A 13,575-nucleotide genomic window follows, 5' to 3' on the forward strand; every position below is an offset into this window, starting at 1 on the left:
ACACTCTTCTAAGCAATGCAATTTGTTTTAATTTTCTTGTCATATCGTGTGCCGCAGAAATCATTTGGGCACAAACTTCAAATATGTATAAAGGGTTTAAATGTTACAATTCACTTACTTAGTGAATTCATTGTTAATTCATTGTTTATGAATTACCAATACTTATGCATCAGTTACAGGTCAACAAAAAATATAACTTATGGGTTGCCAGGTTGTGAGAAACCGTCTTGCAATGCCCTAGTTTGACTTAGACGAAGACAAAATCACTTTAATTTGCAGTATAGTTGTTGTATATATGTCACCTATTATTAACAGGGGACACCCTCCTTACAAGAGGTGTAATGATATCACCAAGTTCTACATAAGCCTCATTAAACGTGGGCCTCTGCAGTCTGAGGTCTGTCCTTTTTTCTTGCTATTAACTTGATGCAGCACACTGGACACTCTGCAAGCTCTCTGACTGCATCACTTTTCCTTCAGATTATTCCTGACAATTTTTTTTATTGACCTGGTCCGACAAAGTTACCACAAAAGTGTCACTTGAATAAAAAAATATTTCCATTCTTGTTATCCGGATCACATTTTTAGATTGGGTTTCATACTTACAATTCCAAAATGAACGTATTTTTTGAGAATGACTTAAAAATGACATGAACATGAAGTTGGCACCTATAAAAGAGAATTTTATTTCAGCATTACATTGTTCTTATTTACAAAACTAGACGAATTTATGGTTTTAATCATTTTCAGAGCTCAGTATCAGACCATGCAAAAGTGACAGCCTTGTCAATTTTGTTGTGATTTAATGAAAATAAATATGATCATGAGGTCTCTATGCATGGGCTCAGTAACCATACTTATAACAAATAATGGTACAACGAAAGACCTCTCTGTCCTTCTGTCTTTAGTGCAAAAATACCTTTTAACCAGCAGATTAAATATTGGTTTTTATATCAATCATCTGTAAAAACAAAACAACCTTAATTATAACTATCAAGCTCAGACAAAACTTATAATTGTCACACTTACACACTTGAAACTGAATAGAATAGGTTACACGTAAGCATTAAAATAACACAAGAATGGTAACCTTGATAATTCATCCCTTTATTGAGAATATCACACACCCATGATAACATGATAGAATGGGGGAGTCCATAATTTCAAATCAAACATAAAACTTCCAAGCAAAGAAAAAGAACAAGGCTCATTTTCCTTTAAAAAATTATCTCCTTTGCCACAGAGTTAGGGGCCTCAGTATGCAGTTTAAAAGTATTACAGAACTACAAAACTGTGAACTGTGACATTTTTCAAAATGTTCAAGTATATTTTTAAAATCAAATTTTCTTCCCTTCCGCCTAATTGCTCAGAAGAATCTGGAGTTTTGAGTCAGTGTAGTGAGTCTCTTCGCATCTCTGCTCGTTTGTTTGTGCCCTGAAACAACACAATGACTTTTTTATAACTTACTCAACTTCAGCAATGCACGATCAAATCAGCAAGCATGAACACCTTCACTGTTTATGTATCATCATACCAATTTAATGGAGCACATGTCTTCAGGATGTGCCAGCAGCAGCAGTTGTAGGCATGCCACTAACTTTCTGAGTGGCGTCTTTCTTCGCCTGGTGGGCTTGGAGCACAGCCACAGCTTCTTCCACCTGCACGCCAAACATCAGACGTGAATAATGACACAGTGTAGTGTATGGCTAGCACACATTTCACTGTGACATAATGGCAAAACATTACAATGAGGGAAGTACCTTTGAACGCAGAGATTCGTGAGACTCCAGCATATGTAGCAGTTCAGAGTTGTCGATCTCCAGAAGCATGCCAGTGATCTTTCCAGCCAGGTTGGCATGCATGGACTGAATCAGTGGGAAAAGACGCTCACCTATTTAAAAAAAAAAAAAGAACAAATCAATCTAATGCAAACTGAAAAGCACTACAGTTGTTTCATTACACTATGGAATTCTTACCTAGCATCTGTTTCTGTTCCTGAGGGGGTGCAGCAGCCAGCATGGAGGCTGTGAGAGGCTCCTGGCCCTGAACGTGTACAGCTGGCTGAGCCTGGAAGGGACAAATATAGAACATAGGAGAGAAGATTAAAAATGATAAGTTTGGGGGTTTGATGTGATAGGAACACAAGATCTGTGTGACCGATGTGATTGGTCGTCTGCCCATACCTGCTGTAAGGCAATAGGTTGCACCACCTGTGGGTTTGGATTACGGACACCGGTGGCATATTTGTAAGGAGGCATGGCACGGGGCCCGGGGACTCCCATTGAGGGGCGAGGAGCCATGGCCTGGCCAGAAGCTAGCAGAGAGGTGGAGTAATGCAGCAGAATTCACACGGTATCTTGACAACCACTAATGTACATGTAGTATCAATCGATGAAATAACATCCAGAATCAATGAGATGATGGTGATAATTTTGTTCAGTTGTATTGGTCAACACACCTCGTGGGCCCTGTCCACCGCTATTAGGAGTCATGTGTCTCAAATTGGCTCGGGGTCCTGGCTGACGCAGTGAGTTGGGGATCCCTTGGAAACCACCTGAGAGTGACAGATGTGGAGACAAAACCAATAAGATTAGACAAGAAACTTAACTGCATTAAAACTGTTGTACATTTTTATTGGTCCATTACAGTACAACTGAAATAGATGACTGAAAGTATATCAAAGGTAGATGCGCTATCATATGATGCCATATGCTCACCTTGACCTCTGCCACCTTGTTGCTGCCATCGGGGGTTGGGTCGCATTTGGGCCAGTTGATTGGGTGCATAGTATGTAGTCCTATTCTGGGCCTGGAGGGTAGAAGTCAGTGAAATATGTCATTTTATGGCATTAAAATCATACCCTACACAATAGGTACTTTAATAACAAGTTCTAAAATGACTGCTGTAATAATGTGAAGTGTGGACAAGACAGCACATATGTTTATATAGGATCATAATGTCAATTAGTACCAAGATGGAGGCAATATTATTTGACCTATTGTTTCATTTTTTTTTAAATTAAATAAAAACAAATAAACAGCTGACACCAAAAAATGTAGAGAATGAAATTTAAAAAAAGCATCCCACCTTTACCTCTGATGGAACTACTTAATTCATGGCACTTAAATAAAACTAAAATGAAACTGAACAAAAGTATCAGAAGAAACCTCTTGGCAATGCCACTGGAAATCTTCACCTGTAATTTTTGGGAATTATCAAAGTTTTCTTGATATACTAATTTAAATAAAGTATGCAGACTTATATTAAACCCACATTACAACATGTTTTTGGTCACTTGCAGGTATAAAGATTTGATTTTCACACCTGTGGCACAGCTGGCATGAAGTAGCCACTGGTGGGCTGGAACTGGTTAATGATGGCGTTTGCCGGCATGGCTCTCATGCCAGCAATACGCTGCATGTACTGGTTGGTGAGGTGGGCTTTGCGCTCTTCTTTGCGCTGAGCGAGAGCTACGTAGAGTGGTTTGGAGCCAACGATTCGTCCGTTCATCTCAGTCACAGCCTTGGTGGCCTCTTCAGGGGAGGAGAAGCAGACAAAGCCAAAGCCCTTGGAGCGGCCCTCCTCTAGCATCACCTAAAATGTCAACAGATTGAAACTGGGTACCTTCAAGCAGACAATACTATCACACTGTTGCTATATTTATATTGCAGTGGTGCACAGTCTTGTCTCTAGTGGTAATGCATTGCAGAATCTGTTTGGTCATTCTCACCTTAGCACTTGTGATAGACCCAAACGGAGAGAACTCCTTACGCAGTTTCTCATCGTCTATGGTGTCATCCAGGTTCTTAATGTAAAGATTTACACCCTGAAACCAAACACAGTTGTTAGGCATAGGTAGCAGCTTCTTTGAAATGGTCCAGATTAATTTGATTAATTAAGAGGTTAGTTTCTACAGACCTGATAACGACTGATCCTTTCTTGTTTCAGTAGCTCAAACTTCCTCTTCAGCTCAGCCTGTCGCTCCATCTTCTTCTGAGCCCGGCCCACAAACACAGTTTTGCCATTGAGGTCGCTGCCATTCATGTCCTCTACAGCCTTTGGATTAAATCATTATTATCAGAGGAATGACTTATAAAGGCTCACTAAAATTCTTCATTTCCATTAGGCTAGTGTACCTTGTTAGCGTCCTCATGCTTCTCGTAACTAACAAATCCAAAGCCTCTGGATTTGCCGGTGGGGTCTGTCATCACCTTCACACTGAGTGTTTTACCTGCAGAGGTTAAAGGTCAGGTCAGTTTGCTGTAAGACTGTAGAGATTGGAGTAACACCCATGGATCTACTAATTTTACCGTATTTGTCAAAAAGCTCCTTCAGGCGTTCGTCATCCATATCATCCCCAAAGTTCTTGATGTACACATTGGTGAACTCCTTGGCTTTGGCACCAAGCTCAGCCTCCCGCTCCTTGCGAGATTTGAAACGACCCACAAACCTGAAGATAGAGGGAGAGCAGCGATGCGCACTCTTTTAAAACAGCCCCGACCGAGATGAGAAAACAAACCAGGGTCCGTCTCTTTTGACCGTCTTTGCCCGATCTAAAACACTCTCGATCCAGGTTTCCGGGTAAAGAAAGTTCCGTAATGACAGAGGAAGACCTGACCATGCAAGCAACGGTAAATAAGACAACATCCACAAATCAAATTCACAGCTACTTTTCATCGTGTGACTTGTACCTAGGGTAAACAATGAAAAGACAACCAACCGCGGTTAATGTCACCAGAGGCAGGCAGATACGTCAGCATGCTAGACAAACACAGTGACAACCATTGTAATTCTTGGTCCAAATACTTGATGAGGAGGTGGATGGAGAGGGATGGAGGAACAGAGTCTCACAGTACAGTACAGGAAAGCTGAGGAGGACCAAATGATCTTATATACCTTGCTATGACGACCTCTCTCTCCTTCCGCCATCCAGTATTGCATTCCTGCATTCGATCCATCACTAAAACACACAAGCGTTGTCATACACACACATACAAACACTCCAAGACGGGTGACCAGCGAGTTGACAAATGAGGCAACAGAAAATGCATCTGCTAGGAAGGATGAGAGTAAGTTTAGAGTTTTTTAGTTTGTTATCTCTCAATTTCGAGGTTATCTTCATACTGGCAGCAGTGAGAGATGAGTTTATTAGTCAGATTATTCACGCACAAACTCACCAACTGGAAAAAGACATGAAAAGTCAGTTCACGCAACACAACAGACAGGTCAGCTTTATACATTACACATCACCATTAGCTCACCAAGTACTGCACCTTCTACATGAGGACCTTAAATGTCATGATAACTATCAAATACTATCAATATCATTCTCAAATGCAAGCTAAATTATTTTCAAAACTTTATCAACAATGAACACCCCTTTGTCCCCAGTTCCTAGATGATCAGACACTCACACCTTGCGGTCATTCAGAAGCATGCCGTTCATCTTCTCAATGGCACGATCAGCAGCATCCTGGGTCTCAAAGTGGACAAAGGCGTAGCCCTTGGAGCCATTTTCATCACACACCACCTGGAGCAGAGGACATGTGGGTAAATATGCATCAAAAGTGAGGCATCATGATACATGCAGGCCGCTCCTAAATTTTAAATGCAAAGTTTGTGGGGACTCTTTATCATAACCAAAGATGTAAGAAATGCGGGATCATGGTAGTTGTTCTGTTAACTGTTAAACAACCACCACTAATGATACAAATCTATCTACGTGACTCAGACAGAAATGTTGACAGATGAGGTAATGTATTAAAGTCTTATTCAAATGATATTTAGTCTTCCTTCCTCACGCTCACGTTTCATCTGATGTTTCCCCAGAAGTTATAGCAACATGCAATGAAATTAAATGCACCATTAGCTTGAGCAAAATGAAAAGAGTCTCTTTTTCAGCCTTGTTGGAACATTAAAGGTTCATCTGGATAATATGTGTCAACACAATATATTACACAAGTCTAGTTGTTAGACACTGTAATGCAGAAATGTTACATATTATAAATCAAAACAATAAAAGCAACATTTTCCTGCTGTAGCTTCATATGTAACTTACAGACATGTGAGTTGTATCTTCTTATCTTACTTTTCTGCAAGAGACTGAATATTGCATTTCCCAAAATGTGGAAGTATCGGAACAATGTGACCAGTTCTTAGCTGGAATTGGCAGGAGAAATGGTTTGTAAGTTTGTGTGAAAAAGTTTTACTTTCATAGGATTATGGGTACATTTTTAGTCTAACTTGGGCACAATTTGTCTGAGACTCCGAGCAGGAACAGTCTGAACATATAAAGCATTAAAAAAAACCCAAAACAGTATTACTGTTTTAAAGCCTCTTAGTTACATCTATGACAACTGTACCTTGCAGGAGAGGATGTTGCCAAAGGCGGAGAAGGTGTCGTACAGGGCTTTGTTATCAATGGACTTGTCAAGGTTCTTGATGAACACGTTGCCCACTCCAGACTTCCTAAGGGAGGGGTCTCTTTGAGACCACATGATTCTGATTGGCTTCCCTTTGACCACGTCAAAGTTCATGGTGTCCAGGGCTCTTTCAGCTGGGAGGGAGGAGGGTGCAGAGAGGTGAATGGAAAGGTCATGCATGGTTGTTTACACAGAGCCATGAGTCTGACAACATGACAGTCACTAGTATGTATGCTATATATCATGCTTCATCTATAATGCTCAGTCCTTGTTGTTTCTCGACCAGTAACAGTTGTGATAAACCAGCCAATGATTTAGACTACAAACACGGCATTGCCTGAATAACTTTCCCAGAGAAATATCATAAATCTACAGTGGAGTACAACAGTTTGCCTTCCCGTGCATTGTGTGTTACAACGAAGAATCACTGCTGCTACGAGCACAGATACGGCCTGAGTAACATGGTTAAGATACTGCAGTAGACCATGTGGCTGCTGAGCAGCTGGGACAGGTGTGAAGGGGCAGCCGCAGTGGCAGCTAGGAGCACATGGCCCCCTTCTCTGACTCACCACATGCTGCTGGGCCACGTCCCACCTAGGCCAGTTGCAGTACCAGCACAGAAAACACAAATAAGCGTAAGTAGTAACAGGTTTCATTCTTCATTTCCTCCAATCATGCCATCTTTGAGCCCAGGTTGATAACTATTTCTACCATTTCTCTCTCAGACTACAGCTTTAACTGTCATATAGGCTCTCATGTCCATGTGGGCACACATGCCAAACATCCTTTTGTTCGCTCACTCCACGGGAACAGACACACACACACACACACACACACACACACACACACACACACACACACACACACAGGCCAGGCTTTCCAGCTAAAAGTGTCTGGTAAACAAAACGGAGCTGCCTTGCGTCTGCTGGCATCAGCAGTTTGGCTTGCAATTGTACTTCACACAGGCAGTGTGCTCAGAAAAGGTGCGTGATCGCTGTGAAACATGTGCACTACTGGAAGGTTCTGTGTAGAAAACTTAGTTTAAAAAAAGGCCAAAAGAGATCTGATGTATGTGCATGGTCATTAGTCATGTATCACATGCTATCATTCGGAATGAAAGTGAAGCTGTGTAAAATGCTAGCGTTGGATTAGTTGTCATTGTTAACCATTCCTGTCATGTTAAGAACTTACATTTATTATGGGCAGGCAGATTTTGAGCTGCTCAGAAAGACCTTCTATATTTAGAGAGGGGTCCTGAGAGGTATGTGCTGGCATGGAGTGTGAGTAGAGCATTCTCTATCATTGATGGGGAAGAGACACATTCAACTAGAATGCTAAGAAGAGCAACACCAGTGAGTGTTTGTAATACATACAGCTGTAACATGACTAACAACATTTACTGCTGATGTATAATCTATATTATAACTCTGTTCAGGAACATTTTTTGTAGTGTTTTACAGGCAGCAAACAGCTACTGCCCCTCCGACACGTGTTAGTCAGGACTCCATGTAAATACCCAACAGCTACCATCCCCCATAGCTACACCTCCAATAACAAATGGTGTCTCCTCACTTGTGGCTCTTATTACATTTACTCAAGTGAGTGATACTATCTTCCTGGAAGTGAGCCAGTCATAGCCTCTAATTACTGCGGGTTTTGGTTGCCAGTTCAGATAAATGTGTGACAGGTGTTTAACGTTGATACAAGGCGCAAACAGAGTCCACACAATGTAAGTGGCATCACTGGGCCTTTAAAGACAACCACAACACGTGCTACTATTGCTCAATGCTAAAAACACTTCTGCTATACCCGTGGATGCATAGACGCTCCAGATAAAACTGTGATTAAATCCAAATAAAAGCAGGATCAAGTCTGATACAGTTGAACGTTCCAAACAATACACATAAACATGTCGATCAGGTGTTCAGCTTATCGTCACTGTTCAGCTGTTCTTGTCACTTTTCATGCTTTCAGTCAACATACTGTTGCAGCAGAGGGTGGTGGGAATTGACTTCACTCAGTGGCCCTTTAAATAGGAGCAGAAATGGGTCGTTTTGGGCTCAATGAGTGAGAACTGCAAAAGGAGCCTACAGTATATTCCCAGTTGCAATGCTGTTACTGATGGACACACACTGAATCTCTGTTAACTTTCAAACATGAGTCAAACTCATAATGTGAGAGAGGGCTTCAACCATGGTGGTGACACAGATTAGCAGGAGCACAGAAGAACTGGGACATGCTTATGTGGGTCAAATATCACTTCATCCACCAGAATTTGAAGTTCAATATTTTTTATGCATGTCCCTAATTGTGATTATGTGGATAGTTTCAGGACTGACATTGAGAGCATATGGTGACATTGTCAGTGTTTGAAGGATGTATGCTTTCAGCCCCTTAAAGCCACATGCAAGTAACATGCTTTTATTTATTCATTTATTTTATTTATTTATTTTTTAAAAAGCACTTTGCAGGTTGTATTTCTTACCATCAGCTGGCTGGGAGAAGTTGACATAAGCGTATCCCAGGGATCGCCGGGTGATCATGTCCCTGCATACCCGAATAGAAAGCACCGGTCCGGCTGGGCTGAATTTCTCGTACAGCATAGCCTCCGTGATGTCCGGGTGCAGGTCGCCAACGTAGAGAGAAGCCATCGGATAACTCCCCGTCGCTGTGTTCATATCTCGGAGTTCACAAAATAAGTGAATGCGGAGCCTCCCTCAGACACGCCAGGAGGAATAATGCCGGTGTGAAGCGTATCCTGGGTCCAAGCTGCGCCTCAGTTCTCGCCTAATAAAGACACCGACAGCTGGCTCTGGGGTCCAGCTTTGTTGCGAAAATATCAAACCTGAAAAAATCACGACATAAGTCGATGTCTCCTGAAGTCTTCCGTCAAAGGTGGACAACAACTTCGGGTTAAGCCCGAGGCCTCTTGTTTCTATTTTTTGTTATTAATTTTTTGCAATTTTTTTTTATGTTTGTATTTCTTTAAATAGTAAGGTTCTTATTTTTTATGGAGATTTTGTTGCTTTTATATTTTTTTATATTATTTTTAAGTTTTTCAAGAACAGTGAGTTAGACACTCACGGTTGTTTTGTGGCTGGGGAAAGAGACTGCCTGAGGAAAAGCATGGGCACTTTATAGAGAGTGACGGTGCGGAGGAAATAGTGGCCAGGGTCAAACTTGGGAGAGGAAAAAAAAACACTGAGCATGCGGCGTAAAAGGGAGAGCGCACACAGCACCGCTCCAACTACAGAGCCCAGCTCCCCACAGCGACATCTGGGTGGGAATACAAAAGGCTCTCACACAAAACAGCCCGTGGACAGATCGTTTTAAAGCTTCCAAAAGGTGATTACTAAATTATTGCAGCAGGAAACAAATGGTTTTTCTTTTTTTTTCTTTTTCTAAGGACTGGTGTCTTCAATAGAGAGAGCAAGACAGATGCAAAGTACAAACTTATCAAATGTGATGGTTACATTTTTTTAAAGCAACTTTGTGACTTTACAATGATATCAATGAATGAAGCTGTAATGGTAAAGTGTGTTGTCATGGGGTGAACGGTGCCTCAGCCACTCTGCCCCTCCATCACTTGTTCCTGCACTGTGCAACTTCAGCAGGAGCACAGCACTACATGTTCACTTCAAGATAGAAGTTTAACACATAACACTGTTATGATGCAAAACATTTTTGTAGTCTGTACCTACATTATGTCTGACATTATTACAGACCAGGGATTTGCATTTACTATAGTGATGTTGCACTCAAACTGTGGAGGGCGCCATATTGCTCAAAATGCCAATTACCATAATGTTACTTTAAGAAGCAGCAATCAGAACGGACTTATGGAAAAAGTGTTTTTAAAAAAAAAACAAAAAACAAAAACCTATTTGAATAATCATCAGACTAGTTGGCAGATGGTTCAATAGTTGCCAACTATTCACTTTTTGTTGCACTTAGAGGGGGTTATTGTTTATTTAAAAAAAAAAATAAAAAAAAATTACTGGTTATGTCATTTCCTTTCCAAATGTATAAACCAAGATACAAGTAGTTTGCTACATGTCCATCGAGTTGGAATCCTAATTCTTCAGTCCTTTGAGTATGTGAATGTCACCTGATACCCACATCAAAGTTATTAAAACTATCACCCACTTCATGAAGCCAGTCATTTATTGGGTTTGATTTTGGTCATTTCAGTCTGGGTGAAGTGAAAACCTGCTTATCTTAACATTTGTATATACACATTTAATGGAAAAAAAACAAAAACAGCTTTACAGCTTAAATACATTTATTCAATGCAATGGTTATTCTTATGAAGCTGCAATTATTCCGCTTTGTCCATCCTCCTGAGGGTAAAAGATTAAGAAATAAAATTAGTCATTCACATGCATGAAAAAAAACACAACATCGCAGGTTAAGATTACCTCAACAAATCCAGGAAAGTTGACCGCATTCCCATCTGCCTTGGTTTTCTTTTAAGTGCATCCATCCCTAATCTTCTGATCACACCTTTGTCCTCTTGCATCACCTCTTCTTCCTCGTAGCTCAATGTTTGCAAGCCATCTCTTCCTTTGGAGAACTGAAGTTTTGAGCGAATTATAGGACGTACATCATTTGGTCCTTCTCCGGACATAACAGCTGGATCTGCATGCCTTTGAGCCAGCTCATCGCTCATTTTGCTAAAATTATCCTTTTCTTCAGATGTCTCATCTGGCAGAGGGACATCAGCTTCTTCTGGAGCCTCAGTGTGTGACAGTTGAACGCCTCCCAGCCACATTTTCATTTGAGAGTCCTCTGCAGCTGATGCCTTTTCCAGTTGTGGAGTAATTATCAAGTCAACCAGTGTAAGAAGATTCATATTATGATCTCTGATCTCATTTGGAGACTGCTGGTCTGCAGTCAAGACTTGCAGCTCAGGAAGGTCATTTGCTTGTAACTCAACTGTCAAGTAGTCGTCAGACTCAGAACTGATATTCTCGCTTTGTTCAGTATCTTTCACCTCTTCAGGCAGCCAAAGGGTCAGCCTTCCAGCCGGGTCCTGACTCACAACCATGACACCCTGAGGTGGCGAGGAGAGCTTGCTTCCTGATATTGAAGTACCAGAAACAATTGCATCCTCAGTCGCTGCTCCATCAGAGGCATCAAACTGTATGGGGTCACCAACAGGAGGACTGGGGGTTTCTTGCAGTTCAGAGAGTGAAGGCTCTGGAGTCATCTCTACATCTTCGTCCACAATGACTAATGGGCCAATGCTGACAACAGCCTTGACATCTGAAATGACACAGTTAGAGGACCAGAAATAGCCCATTTGCAGTTGCACTTTACAAAAGCCACAAAGCACTGACCGTCAGGGAGGTGCTTGATTGACGGGCCTTTACATTTTGAGCTGCAGCACTTGCACACCTCTGCTGTTCCACTCAGGTCCTCCCATCTGGAACAGAGCAATTTTATCAAGTAATGGAAAAAGACATCGAATGCAGTTTTACGTGTAGACACATACCTTGACTGGATCACATTATAGTTGCAGGATTTAGAGCCCATAGTGACACCCTTGTCTGAGAGGAGGACACTGCAATGAATGTACATCTTCAAAAGGAAGAGTTCACAAGGTCATATGGCAGAATGGGAGAGGATATTAAAGCCAAATTTTCAATATACATAAAAAATTAACACCTCAGAAATGAGATAAGACGTGTTCAGAGCCAAATTAACCACATCTGCTCTGTTAGAAGCCACAAATTGTACGACAGCATGAGGAGAACCCAGTGGGGCCGTGCACCTGCAGAGAGCAAACAGAATCACCACAGCTGATTGTATCATAACAGTGCAAGTGTTCCCATCAGCTCCTGACTGGCTGCTAACCCTTTATTCAATATGACTGCTTTCCTGGGCGCAGTCTCAGGTTCGGGAGACGCAGAAACAAAGCAGGAGTGGATGAAGAGCTGCTGCTTTGGTCCGGTTTGGGCAGAAAGCTGGAGGTTGACAGCCTGGCCTCTTTTGTAGATACTAGACTCTGCAGTGCTGCTCCAGGTGGCTGCAGGAAAAACAAAACTATGCATCTATGAAAGACAAACTAGCTTAATGGCATCTTGGAGATTACTCACGATTCATGGCTTTGATGTCAAAGATCTTGTCATTTTCAGAAAATGCAGCAGAGACAAAGAAGTTTGGATCAGCATATGACCTGAAAAGACAAGCAGTCCCGTTTAGTATGACTACTTGTCACCACTTAAAGCTTTAATATCTCAATAGATGCACCTCTTCGGGGTGCAGGAGATGTGCACTGGGGAAGGAGTTTGCCACCAGTTGGGGAGAGGTTTTTTGAGATTCAAGTAGATGGTGTTTGTGAACGTCTCCAGGCCATTCTGCACCTGTAAGAGAAAGTCCAATCTCAGAAAAGTCGTCAAAAAGACGTGGAGAGGAAATAGATAAGACTTTGGTCAACTTACCACATGTGCAGTTCCACACTCATCCAATCTGTACACGAAGACAAATTGGTGCGGTAGCACTCTATTGCTGTAGCAGCCATCACCCAACTGTATCTCCTCTGCAGACAGTATGACACCGTTTAATCTTTTATCCACCCGCAGGGTCAGCTCAGACACATCGCAAAACACCTCTACATTCGGAACGTGCATGATGGGAGGGAACTCAGATAGCATGTGAAAATCAGGAATCCGAGTTCGCCATGAGCTGAAGATGGTGTCATAAGGAGTGAAATCAAAGTTGCGTTTGAATGGAAAAGGTGAAATGTAGTCAAAAAATCCTGGAAACTCTCTGGGAAATGCATCATCCTGCTCCTTCATTCGTGACTGAACAGCAATAAGATGTCCAAGAAAAAAGCAGAGGACTATCTCTGTTGTCCCCATTGTAGACCTCGAAGCGGACCAGCCACTCTGATGCTCTCCTGCCACAGGTGTGTCATTAAGAAGGAGCAGCGGCAGGAGGGACAGGTGAAGGTGATGAAGCTAACGAGGCTCACAGGCAATTATGAGGCCAGTAATGTGTATTTGTTTTTTTTGGTTTGTTTTTTTACTGTCATTTTTAGATTTTAGGGGGCTTTTGTTAAAACCCTTACACCTGAGGCTAATTGTATCTAGAATAAATAGTCTAGTCTTCTTCATCCAGAACAATAGATTAATTATTCACTTGATGATAT

General features: G+C 41.7%; 2 protein-coding genes across 2 annotated transcripts; both read right to left on the bottom strand.

The window, feature by feature from the left end:
* Positions 1-1,086: 1,086 nt before the first annotated feature.
* Positions 1,087-9,537, bottom strand: pabpc4 (poly(A) binding protein, cytoplasmic 4 (inducible form)). Its single transcript, XM_037072755.1, has 15 exons — positions 8,908-9,537; positions 6,363-6,556; positions 5,415-5,530; positions 4,311-4,450; positions 4,137-4,231; positions 3,919-4,056; positions 3,731-3,826; positions 3,325-3,594; positions 2,718-2,808; positions 2,459-2,554; positions 2,184-2,314; positions 1,977-2,067; positions 1,761-1,891; positions 1,535-1,658; positions 1,087-1,434 (listed from the first exon to the last, which is right to left on the bottom strand). The coding sequence occupies exons 1-14, from the start codon at positions 9,098-9,100 to the stop codon at positions 1,557-1,559; spliced, it is 1,884 nt and encodes a 627-aa protein (XP_036928650.1). The 5' UTR covers positions 9,101-9,537; the 3' UTR covers positions 1,087-1,434; positions 1,535-1,556.
* Positions 9,538-10,686: 1,149 nt separating this feature from the next.
* Positions 10,687-13,329, bottom strand: zpcx (zona pellucida protein C). Its single transcript, XM_037125551.1, has 9 exons — positions 12,866-13,329; positions 12,675-12,787; positions 12,521-12,600; positions 12,279-12,450; positions 12,090-12,195; positions 11,917-12,002; positions 11,762-11,847; positions 10,841-11,687; positions 10,687-10,762 (listed from the first exon to the last, which is right to left on the bottom strand). Exons 1-9 carry the CDS (start codon positions 13,283-13,285, stop codon positions 10,741-10,743), a joined length of 1,932 nt encoding a protein of 643 aa, XP_036981446.1. The 5' UTR covers positions 13,286-13,329; the 3' UTR covers positions 10,687-10,740.
* Between the last annotated feature and the right edge of the window lie 246 nt (positions 13,330-13,575).

The sequence above is a fragment of the Acanthopagrus latus genome, chromosome 16 (genome assembly GCF_904848185.1).
Source record: "Acanthopagrus latus isolate v.2019 chromosome 16, fAcaLat1.1, whole genome shotgun sequence".
NCBI classification, from domain to species: domain Eukaryota; kingdom Metazoa; phylum Chordata; class Actinopteri; order Spariformes; family Sparidae; genus Acanthopagrus; species Acanthopagrus latus.